General features: G+C 43.9%; 1 protein-coding gene across 1 annotated transcript in view; it reads left to right on the top strand.

Annotated features, from left to right (window-relative positions):
* utp20 (UTP20 small subunit processome component) overlaps positions 1–22,199 on the top strand; it is a 40,389-nt gene extending 18,190 nt beyond the window's left edge. The window contains exons 32-62 of the mRNA XM_069192789.1: positions 115–202; positions 724–867; positions 996–1,049; positions 1,162–1,314; positions 1,994–2,149; positions 2,858–2,998; positions 3,142–3,279; positions 3,816–3,955; positions 4,357–4,445; positions 6,265–6,539; positions 6,663–6,802; positions 7,000–7,156; positions 7,255–7,353; positions 7,656–7,823; positions 8,112–8,278; positions 8,714–8,861; positions 9,441–9,557; positions 10,048–10,218; positions 12,124–12,255; positions 12,521–12,631; positions 13,163–13,242; positions 13,539–13,608; positions 14,916–15,098; positions 15,486–15,617; positions 16,250–16,382; positions 16,840–17,033; positions 18,459–18,530; positions 19,641–19,874; positions 20,746–20,872; positions 21,587–21,732; positions 21,841–22,199. Of these exons, the coding sequence (XP_069048890.1) occupies positions 115–202; positions 724–867; positions 996–1,049; positions 1,162–1,314; positions 1,994–2,149; positions 2,858–2,998; positions 3,142–3,279; positions 3,816–3,955; positions 4,357–4,445; positions 6,265–6,539; positions 6,663–6,802; positions 7,000–7,156; positions 7,255–7,353; positions 7,656–7,823; positions 8,112–8,278; positions 8,714–8,861; positions 9,441–9,557; positions 10,048–10,218; positions 12,124–12,255; positions 12,521–12,631; positions 13,163–13,242; positions 13,539–13,608; positions 14,916–15,098; positions 15,486–15,617; positions 16,250–16,382; positions 16,840–17,033; positions 18,459–18,530; positions 19,641–19,874; positions 20,746–20,872; positions 21,587–21,732; positions 21,841–21,996 (4,315 nt within the window). The 3' untranslated portion in view covers positions 21,997–22,199. The remainder of the gene's footprint in view (positions 1–114; positions 203–723; positions 868–995; positions 1,050–1,161; positions 1,315–1,993; positions 2,150–2,857; positions 2,999–3,141; positions 3,280–3,815; positions 3,956–4,356; positions 4,446–6,264; positions 6,540–6,662; positions 6,803–6,999; positions 7,157–7,254; positions 7,354–7,655; positions 7,824–8,111; positions 8,279–8,713; positions 8,862–9,440; positions 9,558–10,047; positions 10,219–12,123; positions 12,256–12,520; positions 12,632–13,162; positions 13,243–13,538; positions 13,609–14,915; positions 15,099–15,485; positions 15,618–16,249; positions 16,383–16,839; positions 17,034–18,458; positions 18,531–19,640; positions 19,875–20,745; positions 20,873–21,586; positions 21,733–21,840) is intronic.
* The last annotated feature ends 398 nt before the right edge of the window (positions 22,200–22,597 follow it).

Here is a 22,597-nt window from a genome sequence, read left to right on the forward strand (position 1 = left end):
CTTTAAACACCTGTAAGAAAAAGCTAAGAGTGTTTTTTTTTCATGCTTTCACAACTAGTGATTTGTTTATTGTTTACAGCAATGGAAATTCACCAAGCTTTGTTTGTCTTTTAGGATCAGCAAGTTTGTGAGTGACAAGGAGCAGAGCTCAGTGCTCATTAGACTCCTCTTACCCTATCTCCACAAGCCCAACAATACACAGGTATGTTTTTTATGACTTAGGGAGTCCTTGGCAGTCCTTGATTTGGTGACGAAAAGTGATTTTTCTCCTAGCAGTAGGCCAAGGAGATGTATATATTATTGTCCTTAAAGCATTGAAGAGACTTGTTATTTAGCTGGCACTTTTATCCAGAGCAACCTACGGAGCTTAGTTACTTCTTTTGTTTTAGATACAGACTTTGGTAGCAGTTAATGCAGCGAGGTTTGTTGGAGCCTTCTGGGTAAAGTTCAGCACTCAAGAGTACAGCAGCTGTGTTCCCACCTGTGGTTTGAACCCACAGCCATGTGGTCAGGAGTCCAGAGCCCTGAGCACTTGCCAAACTGCCCATTATTTCAGCTCTGATGTGATGGTGGAAGCAAGCAGAGCAGATGACTTTAATTTAAAGGACCTTAAGAGGTGTCATTAATGCTCACAAAAACTGGGATATCATAAAATGTCAGTGGGTTTTTTTGGGCCTTTTTTTTTTACATGTCCAGTATTCACAGTTGTTATTTTCTCTTCAGGAAACGGAGATTGATATCTTGGAGACGACTCAGAACTTACTGAAGCAAAGCGCAAACCCAGCTGCCTTCCTCAAGCCCATAGCCAGACTCTTCTCCATAATCCAGAACAAGCTGTCCCGTCAGACTCTCTGCAGGCTGTTCCAGGTCACAAACTACAACCGCCTTTGTCATCAACACCTTGATATCTCGTATCAACATCTCGAATAAAAATGTGTTGTTTTTTTTACACAGCTAGTTATATTGTTTCAAATCCATCCTGTTTCTATTTACAGACATTAGCGGATTTGGACAGTGGATTGAAGTACATTACTGACATCACGGCCAAGGTTATCCCTCTCTACATTATTTTTTTCGATTAGTATAACCTTGCCTTGTCTTTTCGGAATTTTGCGACCAATCAGACCATCCCTAATTAATTAATTTTCGCCTCTATTCCAGCTGAATGCTTTCGACCGAAAACACCTGGATGAAGTCAATTTCGACCTTCGCCTGTCAGCTTTCCAGTCGGTTACCACACACATCAAAGAGATGACCACTCTCGATGTCAGTTACCTCTTCACAGTCATGCAGAACTGCTTCCATTCCATTGAGGTGAGTCCGTTTCTGGGTTTTCCATGTTTTACCCAGGAGTGGAGGCTCACTGTTTGGAACCACTGTAGAAACCAGTTAGTAGCATGTCACTAACAGATGCCCTCCTTGTTATCAAAGATAAAGTCAAGACCAGTTTTCCCATTTTTCTTGGTGTATTTTAAATTTCTTTTTACAAGGCAGTTTTACCTAGTGTAGCAATGAGCATCTGGATGTTCATTCAGGACTTTGCTGTTTGTTTGTATATCAGTCAGTAAACAAAAAGTAATGAAACAGCTCACGTAATTATGCATAATAATAAGCAGTGGGTATCCCTGGCTATTTATTCTGGCTCTGTGTGTGGAGTTTGCATGGTTCTGCTTCTGCTGCTCTTTGGGTTGTTGTTATTCTGTCATAGATAGAGCTAAGAATGTACAGTGGGTGTGTTTTGTAGTTCATAGACTTGTGGTAAAACCAGTAGTTTTTAATTCTGATTGTTTTCAATTAGTTGTGCTTTCTTCAGACGGAGACTAGCTAGCCAAAAATATAATGGCGTTCATAAGAAATATTGCCTTATCCGCCACCAATTCAGAAATTCATACTTCTACTTGATTTATTTAAAAAAAAGGGTTAATCTGAATTTGTAAGGTGCATCCCTCACGAATAAGAACCCCTGCTAATAATACCTTTTCCTCTCTTTCAGTTAGGCGATATGTCCCTGGGTGACAGCGCCACCTTGTGCCTGATGGCTATCATCGCTCAGGTAGCCACTGTGGACCACACTGCAGAGGAGTTCAGAGAAATAATCCAGCGAACTATGCTGGAGGCTGTGAAGAGAGGGCTCAGGAGCAAAACAGAGGTAAAATTATGGAACTGCAGTTAGTGTCAGTAACATTATTGTTATGTTGGGAATAGCGGTTCACAAAATGTCACACAAGACCCTGCAGATCTTGTAACCAATGTATTATTGAGATGGTAACAGATTTTTCCTCTTAAAAAGTGGTTTAAAACTAGCACTTTTTATATTAATGCATGTTATAGGTAATGAACCTGAAGATGTTGGTCATGATTAAAGGAAGTATGACTTGAGTAAAGAGGTGTGAAACTATGTTTGTTAAAATAACTAAGTATGCATTTCCCAAGAAACAATAAGTTTGTACATAGAAATACTTAACACAGAGTTTGGTATATCTATCAAAATGCTTTTTCACATAAATGAATGTAGAGACGGATGCGTGCTAATTTGCATTTGAAATGGGTCCAGCCCATTTTAAATTGTTAAAAAGTGTAGTTAAAATCCTAATTCATCTGGTTTCTGCAAACACTCATCTGTCGCTGAGGTATGATGTTAAGAATATGTCATTTGATGGGCTGCTTTCTGAGTAAATGGTCATTGTCCCCAGGTTTACAACATTTTTGATAGGCAAAGTCATGAGTTCATATGATCGAAGCCTTGAGTTTACAAAAGTGCATACAAAAAAAAGAAATTGGAGTGAATGGAAACGAGCCATTAATGGTTGTCTTTGCTTTTTCTTAACCTGAGTTTTATGTTTTGCGGTTTCCACAGAGTGTTCAGCAAGCATACACAACAGTGCTCTCTAGCCTGATCCAGACATTCCCCTCGAACCCGGAGTTAAAGGACTTGGTCCAGCTGACCGATTACAATGACCCGGAGTCTGACTTCTTTGAGCACATGAAGCACATCCAGGTAACCACAAAGCACATCTGTACAGCACTTACCTGCAGCAGAAAGACTTCAGAAAGAGCTGCATCTACTCCAAAAACCAATGCTTCCTTTTATTAATGTCTTTAACAGAAGGATTTGTCTGTCTTCTGTTTGTATTTTCTTAGATCCACAGGAGAGCTCGAGCCTTAAGAAAGTTTGCTAAACAGCTCACAGAGGGAACTATAGTTATGTCACCCAAATCCCTGCAGAGCTACATCATGCCTTATCCTATGACTGCACTGTTTGACGAGAAGATGTTAAAGGTAACACGCACACAACACGTTCAAGACCAAAACCTTCTTGTATCATGTTTGTACGTCAAGTGGTTCTTGTGGCTGTTGGTGGCAAAAACTTTTTTCGGCATCTAAGCTCAGATAAAGAGAGTGACAACTGTGAAGAGTTATGAAATGATGAGTGTTCAGTGCTCTAGAATTACTCTGGAAGTGCATTAGCTACAATACAGTACAGTATGTATTAGAATTATATATGCGTTACAAGAACAATGTAGATGTCTTTGAGCACATGAAGCACGTCCAGGTAACCACAAAGCACATCTGTCAAAGTCAGATTTGAAAGCCCAACATCTCTGATAGGCTTCAAATGTGGTCAATCTTTCCACAGTATTACCACATTTGAAGCCTATCAGATATGTTGGGCTTTCAAATCTGACTTTTGGCCTAATGTCATTTGACTTTGTCACTTGACAAACTGATGTTATCCTTGTTTTGTTCTTTGTTTGTAAAGGCTTTAAGATGCTGTTATCTTGAGCCGTTTTAAGCACTAATGTTTGTCTTGACAGTACGAGAATGTGATCTCTGCATCCGTGGAGCTTGTGGGCGCAGTCTGTAGACGTCTGCCCTGGTCCAAATACATGTACTACCTGAAGTACTTTGTGCACGTGCTGCAGACAGGACAGGCAGATCAGAAACTGGCTGTCAGGTGTGTGCTGATTGCTTACGGTTTAAATGAAAAGAACATTTTTTCTTTCTGCAATTCCTCTAACTACGCGTCCTGTGTTATTCTTATTTCAAAGAACAAAAATACTGCATGAAGTTAACATTTTTGGCAGATAGACCCTCTAAAGCAATGCTAGTTGTCTCTGTAACCTGGCAAATAAGAGCAAACCTGTAACCTTTCTGATTGATTATTATACATTATTTAAATTACAGCAAGGCATTGAATAGTTGCATCCAGCAATGTTTATATTTGGGCTTGTTGTACATAGTACATGCCTCTAGCGTTTATTCCATTGAAGCTATTTTTGTACAAAACCAATGTGAAAAATACAACCACTGTGTTTCGCTCCCTTAACAGTGGTCTGTTTTTATTGTTCCCTTTAGCTTGCTGGTGACTGTGTTAGACGCTTTCCATTTTGATTATGAAACGCTTGGGAAGGAACTCAAAGCTGCAGAGAACAGCAAGATGGAAAGTAAGTGAAAACAGGGAAATAACAGAAATCCGGAATATCTGATGTCTAATCCGGTAATAATTCATCCGAAAGGATTCCAAAACACTTTACTCATAGGATGGATCCCATTACATCTCCCAGTTCTGCAACAGCAGCTCCACTACACAACTGACCAGCTGGAGGAGGGAGAAAGTGTTTCATGAGTTGAATTAAGGAGCAGCAGCAGGAAGACAGAGCAAACCCGGGGCAGAGTCAGGGCATCAGTGTAAACACCTGCTCACAGGAGCACTGCTTTGGGATCCCTAATGCTTTACGGTCTCAAACAAAGTTTGGCATTTGCTACACCCTAGTGTCCCAGGTCACCATACTGGGGCACTAATTCTGCTCCAGGTCCAGCATCAAGAACACTTAAAACACCAGCCTGGTTTTCCTTTAAAATTTAGAGAATAAAAGAATGCACACCAGAATGTCACAGAAGCGCCGTCTAAACAAAAGGCGATATATAAAACAGGATTGTTAATCCTGAAGAATGAAGACTTTTATGCCAAAACATTGACAGTTGAAGTAATAAATATATTTTGGAGTATGTAGTGTGTGTCCAGTCCATCCTGTTTTTTATATGTTGCTTTCAAGTTTCCAGTCCCAGTATTGACCAAGCCCAACTTTGCTTAGCTGCTGAGATCTGACAGGAGCAGGCTACAGGGTGCTGTCAGAATATTGCAGTATCAGCTGTGGATGTGGATGTTTGCCTGTCAGGCCTTCCAGCATTTAGACCGTTCATGTTAATTTTTAAATGAATTTACTTACGTCGTGTTCTTACAGTTGTATGCAAACATTTGGGCACCCCTGGTCAAATTGCATGTTTCACAGAATCTCTGCGTGAAAAGAAATAAACACAGCCTCTGCAGGATACAAGCTTAAACATGAAATATTTCTGCACATTTCAATGCACAATTGCTATTACTAATTACAGATTGAAAAAAATAAAACAGTGAATGCAATATGTGTAAAGGTTTCGGCACCCCGACAGTCTGTACTTAGGTACACCTCCTTTGGCAGAAGTCACAAATTCAGGACTGGGCAAAAAACTGACCAAAACAATGTAGAAAAGGGTGTTATATTCAAGTAGCACAAACATAAAATACACAGTGAAAATGGAAAAGCACCAATCCTGAAGAGAGAAAGACTTCAGCATCATATATGCATCATTTTCATCTTCTAGACATGGTAGGGAAACAAATCAGGATATATAGTTAAAATTGTCTGATTTAATTCAATGGGTTTTGTGTTAAAATTGAATAATGCACTAGTAATTTATAATGTTATATACCATTTTGATCAGCATGTTATTGAAAAAGATACTGCTCCTCTACAAGCTCTCTGGATTCAGTCCAGAGAAGAGCAGCCAGATACATTCTAGGGCTGAAGGGAATGAGCTTCACTGACAGGCTGAAGGAACAGAACGCTTTCTGTTCTGTACTGAACAGATTATGAGAAGACCTGATATAAGTATTTGCTATCCTCAAAGACACTGACAAAGTCAACTCAGCTGTCTTCTTTAGATTCGAGGGTGAGACTTGAGCCAGAGGACACAAGGGGAAGTTATGTGGAAGTGCATGTAACACATGAGAACACATGAGAACAGCAGGCACTTCTGTTCTGCTGTTGTGGGACTAGGGAACCAGTTTCTCCGCTGTGTTAATGAAGTAAGTGCCCTGGCTTCTTTCAAGAAACAGCTGGATGAGTTCCTCAGATCAATTAACTACTAAACACCCAACAGGCCAGATGGACCAAACTGCCTCTTCCGGTCTGTAATCCTTCTTGTCTTCTGTGTGAGCAGGTGACATGCACGTTGCCGCTGGGGTGGAGGAGGAGGTGATGGAGTCTGATGACAGCGACACAGAGGAGGGCATGGAAGCCGGGCCTGTTGGAGCAGGAGCGTCCGACACTGGAGTGGCCTTTCAGGAAGACGGCGTCTCCTGTGCAGCGGCCGCTAAACAGGACTTCACAGGGCTCTCGAGCAATAAGGAGGAGCTGGAGTTCCTGATTCAGACAATTCACCGCACGGTCACCAGCAGCATCCTGCCAAAGCTTCACAAGTGTCTCACAGCTAAGGTCAGTTCAACCAGCACGGCGCAGGGAGACGTCCCTGCTGGGGGGGCGGTGCAGTGCGGCGGTATGGGGGGTATCTGTGTGGACCGGTAGCCGTGATGCCCTCGTTTTCCTGTTGTGCTGCAGGTGAAGCGCGACGACGAGCACAAGCTGGTGAAATCGAAGGAGGTGAAGGAAGAGGAGGTGGTCAGAATTCCCATAGCGTTCGCCATGGTCAAAGTCATGCAGTCCCTCCCACAGGAGGTCATGGAAGCAAACTTACCTGGGTAGGTGTGGTCGATCAAGAGGCAGGATAACTTACTCCTGTCACCTGCCATTCAGGGTGCTGTGACTGCTGTATATGAAGAACAGGAGGCTCACGTCATCGTCTGGTTTTCTGGGGCAGCAGTCATCCCCGTAACACTTGGTGTTACCGCTGTTGTTTTCTCATGGCTCTTTGTACTGTGTTCCTGTGCTCTGACAGCATTCTGCTGAAGGTGTGTGTGCTGCTGAGAAACCGCTTCCAGGAGATCCGAGATGTCGCTCGCAACACCCTTATCAAAATCATAGAGACCCTGGGCTGCCGCTACCTTCAGTACCTCTTGAGGGAGATGCAGTCGGTTTTAGTCAAGGGCTATCAGGTAGAGTCCGTCGGTCTCGGGGGCTCGCAGCTGTGGCTTGTGCTCTCTGTGCTGTAGATGTCCGGGGCTCACGTGGTGCTTTCTGGGTTTCATCGCAGGTGCACGTCCTGAGCTTCACCGTGTATCAGCTGCTGAAGGCTGTCAGTGGCTCACTGCAGAGCGGAGACCTGGATCCTTGCATGAACATCCTGGTGGAGGTCAGAATGGCGAAGATACCACTGTTGTTCGGTTTAGCTACTCATACATCTGGATTGAACAATTTTGGTGGTGCAGTTAGTTTTTCTCCTTTATGTGAGATGGAAGCATGTAAACTGGATTAAAAACAAAAGTGAAATCGTGTTTTAAATGCTGTACATTTTATTACAAAAAAATCAATATACAGTATGAAAACTAAGAACTAAACAAGCATGAACGTTCTGATTTTTGTCTTTACACAAACGCCGAAGCGATGGAACTGTGGATTCCTCGTGTTTCAGCTGGTCTCTTCTCACCCCTTCAGATCTTCAACAATGAGCTGTTCGGTAATGTGGCTGAAGAGAAGGAAGTGAAAGGAATTGTCTCCAAGGTGATGGAGGCAAGAAGCAGCAAAAGCTACGAGTCCTATGAGATCTTGGCCCAGTTTGCTGGGAAGGACCAAGTGGCTCGTCTTATTTTGCCCTTGAAAGAGGTAGAACGCACAAATCATTTCTTTTTTCCTTTCCTGGTGGGCTGCTGCTCAGGGATGGTGTCTACAGTCGATATGCTTTGTGTTTCGGTCATAGTTTCCCCCATAAAAAAAGAACATTTTGAATCTCATAATAAAAGCTGTTTTTGTAGGTGACCTGCACCAACTTTGACCATAGTGCCTTTCGCTTTGGACGTACGCCTTTATTTTATCTTTTTTTTTTTTTTGCCTGATGAAGAGCAGGTTCTTGTAAGTTGATCAGTTGAGGACGTGTGCTGTTGGTCCCCCCAGATCCTAGAGGACGCCAGCAGGCTGAAGACGGCGAGAAAGGCCCACGAAGTGCTGCGCCACATTGTGGCCGGGCTGCTGCTCAACAAGGCGATGACGGCCGGCCCCGTCCTGCTGCTCAGCCACGGGCTGGTCAGCGAGAGCCTGCCGCTGCTCACGCAGAAGAACAAGTAGGTCACGCCTGCGGCCAGTGCCTTCTCGTTCCCTGGGCAGACAGCAGAGGACAGGGGGGTATCTGTGTGCCTGCCGTTCATATCTCCCTGCAGGCATTTTAACCACCCAGGTCAAGGGAACTATCCTAGTTGAAAAGCTGCTACCATGCACGAGATCTTACTGGGATGTGAAACCTTTACGTGCCATTGTCAGTATCTAGATGTGTCCAGGGCCTACTGCCTCTCTCTGCCACCACAGCTAGAAGACAGAGTCTTGTCTCTGTTGCCATCATCTCGCTGTGCTGGGTCAGACACACATTGACTCAGATGGGAGCTGGAGCAAGACAGTAATGCTGCTGCATTGTTTTCTGAGCTTGAGCTCTTGACATGCTGACCAGTGTCGGTTGTTGCTGAAAATGTCTGAAAGCCTCTCTGTGGTTGTGAATCGCGCAGGGAGAAGCTTTCTGAGCAGCCGCCCCCCGACCCCAGACTGCAGCCCCCCAGCTGCCTGCTCCTGCCCCCCACCCCCAAGAGAGGAGGACAGAAGGCCCCCATCAGCAGCCGCACCAACATGCACATCCTGGTGGACACGGGGCTCAGGGTGGGTGAGCTGGGCAGCCTTCAGGCTGGCCGGGCTTCGCTTGGGCAGTGGGATGAGCAGAGCTTGGTTTCCTGACGCTGAATCTACAGGGAGAGTCCTCACCAGAGCGCAGCTGCCTTTTCTTTTCTGAAATTAATTATTTAATTAATTTAATTTAATTTAATAAAAAAATGATTTCAAGGCACGGTACAATAAAACAATTGAACAGAAAGGGACACGCACAAACTACGAGAGTAAATTGAACATTTGTTATAAAATTGGGTATTAAGACAATGACTGAGAGGGATATGAAGTCTGATACGTGGCGGTAGATCATTTCATAGCTCTGGGGCAGCTGCACAGAAATCAGAGTCTCCCAGAGTCACGTACTGTCTCCCAGAGTCTGGAGCCTCGTGGTGGGAGCTGTAATAAGACCATAGCCTGAAGAGCATGAATGACATGTAGGTGCAGCAGGCTAATCGGTCCTGGAGGCAGGCAGACATGTTAGTGGACTAAACCACCTGCCACACGTGCGCTCGCCGAAGAACTGGTGCCGACTCGGTGACGAGGCTGCTGCTTCAATCTTTTTGTTTCTCTCAGCTGCTGCACATGAGTTTGAAGAAGTCCAAAGTGAACTCCTCTGAGAGCTCGGTGCTGGAGATGCTGGACCCCTTCGTGAAGCTCCTGCTGGACTGCCTGGGGTCCATGCATGTGAAGGTGAGCCAGCAGCTGGCCAGGGTCCCCCCGGAGCGCCGAGCCCATCCCCGATCCGATAAGAGTGTCTTTCAGATGTCATTGCTCGCACTGTAGCCCTCCGGTTAAAATGGAACATTTTGGTTACAGCATAATAGAAGACCTGAAGAAACTGAGCATACAGAAGTCTGAAAAAGAGAACATAAAAGCTGGGATATGGGTGTGGATCTTTTAATAGGAAAGGTTACACACAAGAGGACCCGTCCCCATTTAGTAGTTAGCAGTTCTAAAAGACCAGATTGTTCCACACTCCTACAACCCTTTGGGTAAAGACGGCTCCTGTTCTCAGTTTTAATCAAAGGCATTCAGAGAACTAATGCAAAGAACTTAGCGGGACGGACGTGAAATTAAGTAGTGATGTCAGATGAATTAATAAATGTTCCATTTTAATTATTCTTAGATATTTTCTGAACATTTCTGCGGGGGATTTCTGTCGATCGTTTCTCTGTCGCAGGTGATCACTGAGGCTCTGCTGTGTTTCACGTGGGTTCTCAAGTTCCCCCTTCCTGCCATTGAAGAGCAGGCGGAGGTGCTGACAAAGCAGCTCTTTGTCTTGCTGAAGGACTATGCCAAGGCAGGGGCAGCCAAGGGAGAAAACTTCCATCTGGTTGTCAACTGTTTCAAAGTGAGTTTCATCATCATCCCTCATTTTCTATGAGCAGAGTGCGCGCTGAGTTGGTTTCTATTAAATGTGCAAATCTGTTTTAAAGTGTTAAACCGAGAGTTAATGTTTAGGTCATCGGCATCGTGCGCAGTACTTTCGTGTGAGATTTTTAATGTGCTTAAGGCAGAATTATCTGTTCTAGGAGACAAGACAATTGTTTTGTTCAGGTGCAGCAGTCAGCAAATTACCTGTATCAGCTTATTTCTGTGTATCAAGGTAGAAATTAATCACATGATTATAATATCTTATGTAATGGAATCTTAAAGAATCTAAACATCAGAAGCTGCAGCCTTCAGGCTGATAGAAAATGGATTCTTTGCCTTCTGCAGCCTTTCACTTTCTAAGTCAAGCTATTTCTTAGCCATTGCCATAAGGTGCAGGTTTGTTATTTTTCTTCTGCAATTTAAAATGTGTCTTAAGTAAACAAAGTTTCTTATCAAGGTGTCTGAACCTCCTCCAGTCCGACTGTGCTCAGTGGGGTGCTACTGGAAAAATAAAAGTGACAGTCCCTCCGCCTCCAGATGTCCGTTGCTAAATGCTTACTTACATCTGTTATACACACAAACCCAGCACACATCCAGAACAGCACGGGCAAAACGCAGAGCCCGATGTTCACTACAGAAGTAATTTAGTGCCAGTCGAAAGAAGAGTGCCGTTCAAACACATTCTTAGACATACAGATGCAGGACCAAGGGCCTGTAAGATCTTGAACTGACCCGACCACTCTCTTCATAGGAGACTGGGAACACAAGTGGTGTTGCCTGGCTAGTTGCCAGCTGAGCACCAAGAACCTGAAGTCGAATATAAATTCTCTCTGTCTCAAGATTTAGTTTAGCTAAGAATGTGTAGTGCAAACAAGACCCAAACTTAGTCTTAGAGTTTTAGCTGAAGTTGTTTAACTTCTGAAATACTAAACCGTGGTTACACAGAAACACGAGAAAGGATGCAAATTAGACTTGGCCTTTTCGACCCAATGATTCAAACTTTAGCCACTAAGTGAATCTGAACATTCCTGCAGCAGCTGTCTCTTAAAGGATCCCTGAGTCTGGGCCTCAACTATCAGGTTCACAAGTATAACTACGCTTTGTATGAAGAAGTGAGTCTTGTTTTCTTTGCCCTAGATGGAGCCTATCTGCATTCCTCAGGATGTAACATACTTGGATATCATTTCTGTTCCATCTCCTTTAGTCTAAACTAAAGAGCTTTAGCTCATTTGCCCTGTTACTGTACTGTATGACAATACCCTGTGACCAGGAATGAGGTGGTGCAAGAGCTCCTTCTGGTACAAACCTGTGACTTGCTAGGGAAATCATGTGAGAGTACCGCAAAGCCCAGAGTGAGCAGGGAAATAAACATTCCCGGGCGTCAAAACATTGGCCAGTGGAGGTCAGGGCCAAGAAGATGGAAGCTTGACGTCTATAGATCTCATTCACTTGTTTATCTTAGGAAATATAGCTTTAGCACAGATTTAGGTCATCAAGTCATGTGCATACGCCAGGGCCAATTCTTATTTTATTTTTTTAACAGAAAATTCTGTAGCTGCCATGCTGAGGTCATGCCAACACATTGTAAAGCTTTCAGTTCTGGAGGCAGTCCGCTGGGCAGTAATCTCTGCAAGTGAGGCTTGTGGGCTACAAGCCAGCCAGGTTGCATCTAGAGCAGCCTCTGGATAATAAAGCTGAGGAATTTCCATATTCCCGTCTCCTGAAAGATATCTCCCAGACCACAGGGAAGCATTCTAGCTCCTCTTGTAAGGGCTCTTTCCAAGGCTATATCCTTGTTGCACAATGCTGTGCTGGGCACGTGTAAAAGCAGCTTTTACCATTTGCTAGTCGGACGCTGATTGACTTCTTACCTCCCTCTCAGTCGATCTCGATCCTGGTGAAGAACGTGAAGAAGCACAGCATCACAGACAAGCAGCTGCAGGTCCTGCTGGCCTACGCGGAAGAGGACATCTACGACCAGTCCAGACAGGCAACAGCGTTCGGGCTGCTGAAGGTAAGCAGGCTGCAGGATCAGATTCCATCTGCACTGGCTCTTTCCAGATAGACACTGGCACCACTGGAGGGGTGTTGGAAACAGCCAGAAAGTGAAATGGCACTGTCAGTAAAGCACAAAACATGCCACACAGTGGAGCCTTTGAAAGGATTTAAAGGTAATCGTCCCTGGAGTTTTCCCAAGGAGAGGAGACAGAGGTTGACATCCTCTACTGCTACTAATTAAATATTTGCCTCTTTTGAATACTCTTTCTATTTTTACGTAGGCTATTTTGTCGAGGCAGCTTGTTGTTCCGGAAATGGAAGATGTGATGCAGAAAGTGGCCAAGTTTTCTATAACTGGACAGAACGAACAGATCCGTGTCCAGTGTCGACAGGTACGTTACAGCATTTACTCAGGTATCCTCACGCACTTTAAAAAAAAACAAATTCAGGAAACTGCCAAATTAAAGGAAACCCTTGAGTAAATGAGGAATACCAGTCTACTGAAAGCAGGTGCTTCCACTCAGGTGTGGTTTTTCTGGACACTCCACTCAAAGCGCTAATGGGGACTCCCCTCCACCACCACCAGTGTGCAGCCCCACCTGGATGATGCACCAGTACTAGAATAATAATAATAATAATAATAATAATAATAATAATATTTATTTCACTTATCAATGATATATACATTTCAAAATGTTATACTCATTTCATCTACAGCTGAATATTTTACTGAAGTGATCTGAATGAAATACCATCCTCAAGAGTACAACAACAGAACACCTGAATTCACACCCACAGCCACAGTTAGAAGAGCAATCAAGAGCCATTTCCTCTGTTCCTTTATCAGAATCTGTATTTACTGAACTTTAGAGAGAAAAGTTCTTCGATTTACAGATTATGGATCTTTTATTTTCTACATACAGATTTATCTCAAATACCTGCTGGATTATCCCCTGGGCTCGAATTTGAGGAAGCACATAGATTTCATTGTTTCACAGCTAAGGTAAGCGTTTATTTTTGAAGGGGTACACTTTTTGTGTCATCAGAATTGAAAGTCAGTCCTAAATTACTGACATTAACGACAACAAACGCGTTCTCTCGGATATGCAGTGTCCACATCTCTGTCCTGTATGGTTCATTCATGCTAATGTTCCATCACACAAGTAACTGTTAGTTTCTTGGAAAACATTTCTGCTTCAAAGTGTAGACCAAAATGATCATCTGTAACAATTCTGTAGTCATAACTCTTCTTTGTATCCTCGGTTGCTGTATGTTTAAAATCTCACTTTATTTTGACAGTTACGAATATGATACCGGAAGAGAGTCAGCCCTGGAAATTATGGCCTATATCTTCCAGACCTTCCCCCAGGTAATTGAATGTAGTGTGAGATGCTGCCCTCCGGTGGCCAGTAATGGCAAACGCTCCTGAGTTCAAACGTTTGAATGGGAATTAAACTTTATTGTCCCTAAAGGAATCTGTCTTGTACATCAAGAGCTCATAAACATATGACATACAGTATGCACCAATAACACAATACAGCAACACTACAATGCCGCGAAACAAAACAACGTCTAACAACATCACTCTTTCAGAACAAAAAGAAAAACAAGCTTGATGAACGACAGAACTTACAAAACACCGATGAATGGTTTTAACTCACCACAGCAGGCAAGAGCTCAGGAGTGCGTGTTGCTGTAGTGCAGTGCCAGTTTTAATTGTTGGTTGGGAATTGGCTTGCTCCAGGCAGTTGTGCACATGTGGATGCTGCACATTGGTATTGGTGGAGGGGATCCCCATTACCTGTAAAGGAGGTTACAACACTGACAGGGAGAGCTGTATCTCCCTTCCAAATGATGGTAGCTCTCCTATAAGGTGTGTCAAAGACATTGAAATGGGGAATGATTGAATCCTGTGTCAGGAGAAGACGTGCCCGGTCCTCTCTGGACCTCCTGCTGGTTTGAAGGAGTTTGCATTGAGCTTTTATTGACAGTACAGTTGTGCTGGGGTATAAGAATCATTGGCGATTAACAGATCTCAAAATAAATCCTATTCTTTTTATTGCAGTAGCACAGTCAGTCATTGTCTATTGAAAATGACATTCATGGTACATGCACGAAAGCCTTATCCATTTGAAAATTAAAAGCAAACTTTTAAGTCAAAATGTACTGCTTAATAGACCAATTGCTGTCTGTCAATGATCCCCAACGAACATAGCAGAGCTCGAGCAAGCTGGCGAAGGAGAAGGGGTGAAAACTGCACCATCATGGTGTATAAAGTTAGTAGAGTATTTTCCAGAAACACTTGCAGCAATAATTGCTGCAGAAAGGTACCTCTACTAAGTATTAACTCTTATATAGAATACTTATGCTATCAGCATATTCTATTATGCTGTATTTTAGTTTTTGATATTTTTTGCACAAAGTGCAGCTGACATTGAGACATTGAACTTCCATCACCCTGAAGCATTCAAGTTTCACGTTACCTTTTTTAAATCTTTCATTTTGTGTGTTCACATCATATGTAGTTAAAAAAAATGTAGAAGAGGGTGAATAGTTTTTGCAAGGTGCTGTAGCTCGGGCGATTCTTAAACCTTCTTACGAAGCAGTCTGGAAAGGCTATCACCAGCACAGCGGCTGTATGACTTGAGCATTTTCTGTGATCTGTGTCTGCATTAGAAACTGCTGCATCACCACTGCGGCCTGTTGTTCGCGCCCCTCGCCTTGGTGATGGTGAATGATGATTCTCCAAAGTGCAAGAAGATGGCCGCCCTGGCTATCAAATCGCTTCTCAGCAAGCTGGACGTAGACCACCAGGACAACATGTACGCCTTGGTGCAAGCCTGGCTCACTGACGAGAAGGTACGAGCTAGCAGATTCATTTTAAGTTTAGTTGGCAAAATTACTCAACTTGGTCAACTCAGGGGACGTCTTCAGAATAAGCAGTGAAACAAACCAGAGGACTAAACTACTTGTAAGTGTATTTAAAACCAAGACCAGGTGGCACTACTTTATACAAGGGGTTGCAGGAGTGTGGAACAAAATATCCTGACTCCTTTCAAGGAGAGATCCTTGGATCAGTTAATAACAGTAAGATCCAGAATCCTACAGCACATGCCTCCCATTTTCAGTCCCACTCGCTCTCAGCTTTCACTTGTTTGTCACTGTCGGTCCATCCTGGGCTGCCCCTTTTAAGCCCCTGGGTGTGTGACGGTCCTGAGAGCCCGTGTCCGTTTCTGTCTCTTGCAGAGCTCACTCCGGCGCCTGGGGGTCCAGGTCTGTGGGCTGTTCGCAGAAGGAGAAGGTCTGCAGTTCGGCAGACGACTGGAGGATCTGCTCCCTCTTATTGAAAGTGAGATCGACCCTTCGAAATTTGAAAACGTGAGTTATTCTTCAGAGTGGTGAAAAGAAGCCCAAAAGCCCACAGACAGTATTAAAAACTCTGTTCCACTTCTGCATTTGCACCCTTGGGTCTTGGTGCATTTGACTGCCAACACAGGTATTCGGGTGACACAGGTGTAGTGTAAGAAGTAACTGGTCATATTTGTTCATTAGCCATAACATGAGCTTGTTTCTCCATTTTCCTGTCCTGTGCATGTTTTTATAATGGCATGCTGTTTGGTGCAAGTGTTTTAATTGCATATTTGGTTGTATTTTAGATCAATTTTATTTAAAATTGTAGGTTTGTGGTTTAGTGACTCAGAGTCACATGAAAGGACATCTTGTTGGTAGATGGTTGATCTGGAAGCCTGGTTTGCATCTTTGTTTAAAATCCGGTTGAAATTATATGTTATTTGAGAAATGGAAATCATGCAGTGACTATTATTAGAGATCTAAGTGAGAACGGCAGCATATTTCCTACGGCAGCCTTGTGTTGTCCAGACAAAAATCAGCTTCAGCAAAGGACACGAGACCCTCATTCCCATTTCCTGAATTCAGGAAAACTGCTTCAGAAGCCCAGAGAGCAGACAAGGCGAAAATAATACTGCTTTCCTGCCTTTCTGTTCCGTCAGATTGAAGAAGAAGCCGATGAAAAGGCTGCTGACAGACTGCTGTTCAGTCTTCTCACTCTGGTGACCAAACTGGTGAAGGAATGTAACTTCCTGCAGCTTTCCAAACCACAGGAAACCCTCAGGAAAATCTGGAGTAAGTGTTTGCTTTATCTCTTGTCCTCTGGAAAATCGTACCTACTATCCTGGAGGGGGCTGCAGGCTGTTCTGTTAATGTATCGTGCTTTCTCTGTTCGTTTGCATGAATTTAAGTGTGTATCTCAGCTGTGCGAGTGATTGTTCTAAGGGACCCAGGCTGAGTTCTAGGTTTGAATTGATCTCAGCTTCAATTAATGGCAACAGTTTGATGGCAAAGGTCTAATTGTTTCATTTACGTTTAAAAGTTCAAATTACATTTTTCACCGCTGCTTGCTGGGAGAGACTCTGGCTCCCCTGTATTGGATAAAGTGGTTAGAAAATGGATGGATGGAAATGAAATACACAAATCTGTGTTCACAAATACCTCATGTCGCTGTACAGTCATGGTGTTTGTGCTTCATTACAATAACCTGCGTGGTTGTTTTTCCTCATCTTTTAAAATTTTATTCATTTAGGTCACATTGACTCTCATCTGTGGTACCCCCATTCCTGGGTGTGGCTGACTGCGTCTCAGATTTTCGGTTTGCTGTTTGCTGCTCACAATCCGGAGGATTTGGTGAGCCAGTGGAACAACAGGAACGCTGAAGGAAATGGGAAGACATCAGAGCCTGTAGCCACCACTTTCTTACTGGATAATCTAGACAAAAAGGTATGAGGAAAAGTCTCAGGGCACCTTTTATTTCTATCCCTTGCAAACGTATTATTTTAGATGGTCAGTTTTTAAAAACGATTTAAAATGAGCAGCTTTAAACACGCCGGTGTGAGCTCAGCAGGTATGAAGAACATTTGTGCATCAAAATGGTGACTGTGGACACTGTGCACTAGGAGACATAAATGCAAAGACGTTTTTTTATATATGCCTAAGGACCTTAAATACTTTGCATATAGGAGGGTTCCTAGTGAAGTAATAATAATTCCTTATACTTATATACCGGTCCCTCTAACACCTCAACCAACTGCAACCTTAGTTTTTCCCAAGGAGGTCTCCCATCCAGGTGCTGGCCAGGCTCACACCTGCTGAGCTGCAATGTGTTGCCAGTTGTGTCTCAGCTGGGTTATGCACAGCAGGCACTGAGTCAGCTGCCTCACTCCACATCGGACTGACTAGGTAGAGAAGGGAGGTATTGGTTCACCAGTCAATTAAAGGAGTATTTTAAGTAGGCCAGATTGTACAAGCCATGAGTCAAATGTGGTCAAGACAGGAATTAACTCCCCTACTGTCACAGATAGTGCCACTAGATCTTTAATAGATAGATAGATACTTTATTGATCCCGTGAGGGAAATTGCAGTGCAACAGCAGCTTAACACACACAACACAGCCACAGTGTAACGAATTATATAATAATAGTACAATACATACAATACAATACAAGAGTTACTCACAGTCCGGACACACAAGAGGAAACTAGAACAGAACAGTACACAGAAAATCGTATCACACGTATGAATATAAATATAGATGTAACCATAGATATAAATATAAATATAAATGTATTATAAATATAAATATAAATGTATTTAATGACCAAATACTCAGGACCTCAGTTTAATGACTCATTCAAAGGGTGGCACCTCCTATAGTACAGTATCCCCTGGTCCTGGTTTGGAACTTTTGAGGCAAGAGCGCCACCTACTGGTCCACCAGCACCACTTACAGCAGTATCCTGCTTTTCCTTGGCAGTCTCCCATCCCAGTGCTGACCCGGTACAGCCTTGCTTATCTTCTGATACCTAACAAAATGATACAAGGTGGTCAGACGGCTGCTGTCAATATTACCATCTTAAGATTTTTCCACTCTCTAAAAGGAAGAGAAATACGAAAGATGTCAAACCCTAGAAATCAAATTAACTTAGAATTACCTGCTCAGCAGTCTCTTTGGTTTGGTTTCACTTTTTGATACAGCGGCCTAAATGGAGTTAAATGCAAAGGGCTTTCAGTTAGCATTAAAATTACTCCATAATAGCGAAGAATCCCTTTTGGAGGTATTATGTAACATCTTAATTAGATTCTGTAAGCTGAACCTGGCTGGCACCCAGGAGAAATGACTGCTCTGCTCCCTTTATTCCCCCGCAGATGAGAGAGCTGGTTTTATCATTCTGTCATCAGCTGCAGTCGAAGTTCCTGGATCAGTCGCTGGGAGAGCAGGTACGAGGCCTCACAGCCGGTTCTTTGTTACTGTTCAGGCATTAATAATCTCAAGAAGAGCTGCGAACAAGAGGACCTTTCACTGTGCGGTGATGTGCTCAGAGCCTGCGGTCAGCCTGGGCCAGAGAAGCTTCGTCTTGTCTTGACAGGCGTTGGCAAGTCAAATATCGCTTTTGTTGCAGTGACCCTCTGAACCAGAAGTAACAGGCAGGATTGTTTACTGGAAGATTAAGGCCTGAAACCTGAATTAAGGCAGATTTTGTTCAGTAATTTTTAATTAAAACTGCCTCTCAGTGCTGCCCAAGGACTGCTCTGAAAGGAGCTGTTGTTTAATCTAAAACTGGTTGTCCTGGTTTAGAAAAAAAAAGATTTTGCCCGTGGTGGCTTGCTTAGGATGTGGAAAACTTCAGTGTGATTTTTTTGATTGTGGAGTGGTGATCTGTCCTTTTCATGACTTCAGGTGATTAGAAAACTCAATGCCTTCCTGCACTCTTCTTCCCCACAGTCTTTGGACTGTTTGTTTTTTCTGAATAATTTCCTCACTTTGTTTTTTTCCCGTGCTGAAACTGAAACTAATCAAAACTGGGCTTTATTAAACCTGCCATAGAATTCAGTGAGACGTGTTCTGCACGAGAGCTTTGTTAACAATGATACCGGTCTGTTCCTTTTCACTAATGGTGAATGGTGAACTTACAATGCAGACCTATTAACATATTTAGACAGTATGTATTGGGATGAAGTACCTTGTACAGGGTTGAAACAAGAGTCCCACGTGGGATTTGAACCCACATCGCTCAGGGGGTACAGTCCTGAGCCCTGAGCACTCGGCACACTGCTGCCTGTTCTCAAATACTGTGATGTGACCAGCTGGAATGAGGACGTTCATTTAAATTCATGCAACTCCAAGAATATCTAATGATTTAAAACAGGGAATTAAATGATTTAAAAGCATGGAATAATCGTGTTGCAATCGAGCGACAGTATTATCTTTTGTCATTTGCGAATGAACCAATAAGACGTTCGTTGTGCTCGTACTGTCGATATCTCTCCTGAAGGGTGCCTTCCCTTCCCAGGGGGGCTGCCGATTTCAGCCGGTTATTTCTCTCCCAGGTGGTGAAGAACCTCGTCTTTGTGGCCAAGGTGATCTACCTGCTGGCGCCGGACTCCGAGCCGCTGGCGGGGGCGGGGGGGGATTCGGCCGGCGAGGAGGAGGCCGAGGAGCCGGCCGGCGGGGCGAGAGACTCGGGGGGCTCGGACAGGCTGCCCTCGCTGCTGTGGGTGATGAAGAAGCTGTCCGTGCTGGCCAAGAGGGAGGCCGCCAGCACGCCGAAGGACCCCTTGAAGGTGACTCGAGTGCCGTCTGCCTGCGCTGCTCTTAACGTTCGCTGCTGCACCCTGCGTTTCGGGAGCGTAGCAGTTTGGTATTCCTGTGGCCTGTGACACCCATACCAGCACCCAGCGTTCCGGCCATGGAGCAGAGCCAGCGGGACCGTTAGTCTGCTGACAGAGCGTGAGAGAGCCCTTGAGCTGTCCGTTCCCATGGCTAGGACGAAGGAAGCCCAGAAAAAGTGTTTCTCTGCTCGTTTGTAGTTTTTTCTCTGTCTAGGTAATTGATCAGCGCAGTTCAGTTTATTTGTCATGTTCGCAAGTGCAGTGAAATGCTTCTTTTTTTCCAGTTTATAGAATTAACCTCTGTTGCCGCTGAGGGAATCTGGCAATTGGGCTTGCACATCGAGAGCTCGTAAACATATAACATGCTGTATAGGACAATAATCCAATACAGCAAACGGTGCAGTACCATAATAGAAAACAACATTTAACAACATCGCTCAGTCAGGACTCTTCCAGGACCTTAAGATTAAAAGAAGCCAAGTAGCTGGTAAAGAGTCTGAAAACCACAATAGTAATGAGACCTTTCTTTTCATTGTTCAACAGCTGAATGCTTTTAGGTATGAAGGACGTGAAGGTTCTCTTGGTCTTAATGCAGGGGATCTGTTACACCTCCTCCCAGGGGGTAGGAGAGTATATTCTGAAAAGAGTGGATGTGAGGGCTCATCTAGGGTTTTATGTGCAAGATTAATGTGTCTTTCTGTTAGACGTGTTAGTTGTTTGAAAAGTAGGATTTTAGAGTAGAAAAAATGTCAGTCTAGAAACTCAAGTATCTTATTTTGTTTTTGTGAGACAGTCTGTGTGATTTCCCTTTCCTTTCTTGCAGAGGACCTGTGTCTTCAAGTTCCTGGGTGCCATTTCGGTTCATCTTGGGAAAGACAGGCTGAGCCCTTATCTGACCACCATAATTGGACCCCTGTACAGAGAACTGGACAGCACTTACGCAGAGCAAGGTACTGCTGATTAACAGCCCCTGTGATGTTATCAGTCTGTGCAGATATAACATCGGATATGATGGGATATAATACTCCTTGAGAGTAACCCAGCTCTTGTTCCTTGTAACCAACCAAAGCTTGTCCCCCTGACCCTCTGAACAACATCCGGTTCAGACTTAATGGATCTTTAGTCTAACGCCACAGCCTTTCTTTGAATTGTCTAGTTTGTATGTTCCTCTGCATAAGTCTTGGACTAGCAGAATGATCCTTAATAAAAATTTTCTGAAGGGGAAAGAAATCAAAAAGCAGAAGCCACAGGTACTGTATGTCCTTGTCTGTGTGCGCTATGTTATTCCACTTTGAAACAAATCAGATACTGGAGCGAATTCTGTACAAGTTAACGCCATGTAGAAAACATTCCACAGCAGGGCTGCTCAGTTTTTCTGTTCTCATTCCATTCATCGCAGGATATTTCTCACCTGTTCTTCAAGTGTTGAGGTGAATTACAGGCTAGATGGGCTCAGTGGCCTATTGTTTGTAACCTTTCTTAGGCTTCCTTTGAATTCATAGTAATTGGATTTCCTTGGGTCATTAAGCTGGCCCTATCACATTTCAGTGTTGCACTTTTTTTTAACATTCTCAGCATTTTTCTTAGCTGGAAGCTCTGTGTGTGTAACACTGTGATTTCTGTCCAGCATTCTGGAAAGATTAAGATGCTGTTCTTCTTTCCAGACCCCACTCTGAAGAACCTTTCCCAGGAAATTATCGAGCTGCTGAAGAAGTTGGTGGGCCTGGAGAGCTTCTCCCTGGCCTTCGCCGCTGTTCAGAAGGAGGCCACGCAGAGGCGGGCTGTGCGGAAACGGCACAAGGCCATGCAGGTGAGGCTGCGGGGGCGACACAGCTGGGGGCCTGGCCTCCGAGCCTCCGGGGGGGCTCCCCTCTTAGAGATCGAGCTGCGCTGAGCCCTGTCTCCCATTTCCACACAGGCGGTCGCCCATCCTGATGTCGCCGCGAGCAAGAAACTGAAGAAACACCAGAAGAAGATAGAAGCCAGGAAGAGGAAGATTGAATTTCTGCGTCCCGGGTATAAGGCCAAGAGGCACAAAAGCCGTGGACTGAAAGACTTGGCAATGGTGGAGTGAGGAACCAGCAGGCACTCCCCAGGCCTCAGGGAGTGAATTTCATTGGCCATTAAGGAGTGTGCACCTCGTGTCACGTTGACAGTACTGATGGCAATCTTTAACTTCACTTTCAGTGAATAATGTAAGGCTGAAAATACTTTCTGTATTAAAAATTTGTACTTTATTTTTTAAAGGATACCATTGTGTGTCCAGTCACACTTAAAGTGATTGTTTTTGTGTGTTACTGGAACCTGAAAGTGACCTTGTTAAAACACATTGTACAGGCAGCCACACACAACATCCAGAGGAGATTAATGGAGGATATCAAATGTCTTGAGCTGTGTGTTGCATTTAATACTCTGTGAAATATGCTATTTTCACCACTAGAAAAAAACTAATAATGAAAAACACATAAAAATGATTTTCACTTGTTAAGTGCAGCCCCCACCTGGGAGACACACAGAGACCATTCTGCACCAGCAGCCCCATGAATTCAGGGGGGCTTTCAGGAAGCCCAAATCATACAGGCACCTCCAACAGCACAGTGTCCTTGGTGATTATAGGGGGACATTGGTCTGGAGATTCCGGTCCAGATGGAAGAGTGACAGCTGGTTCACAAATC

Source organism: Lepisosteus oculatus, chromosome 7 (genome assembly GCF_040954835.1).
Source record: "Lepisosteus oculatus isolate fLepOcu1 chromosome 7, fLepOcu1.hap2, whole genome shotgun sequence".
Lineage (NCBI taxonomy): Eukaryota > Metazoa > Chordata > Actinopteri > Semionotiformes > Lepisosteidae > Lepisosteus > Lepisosteus oculatus.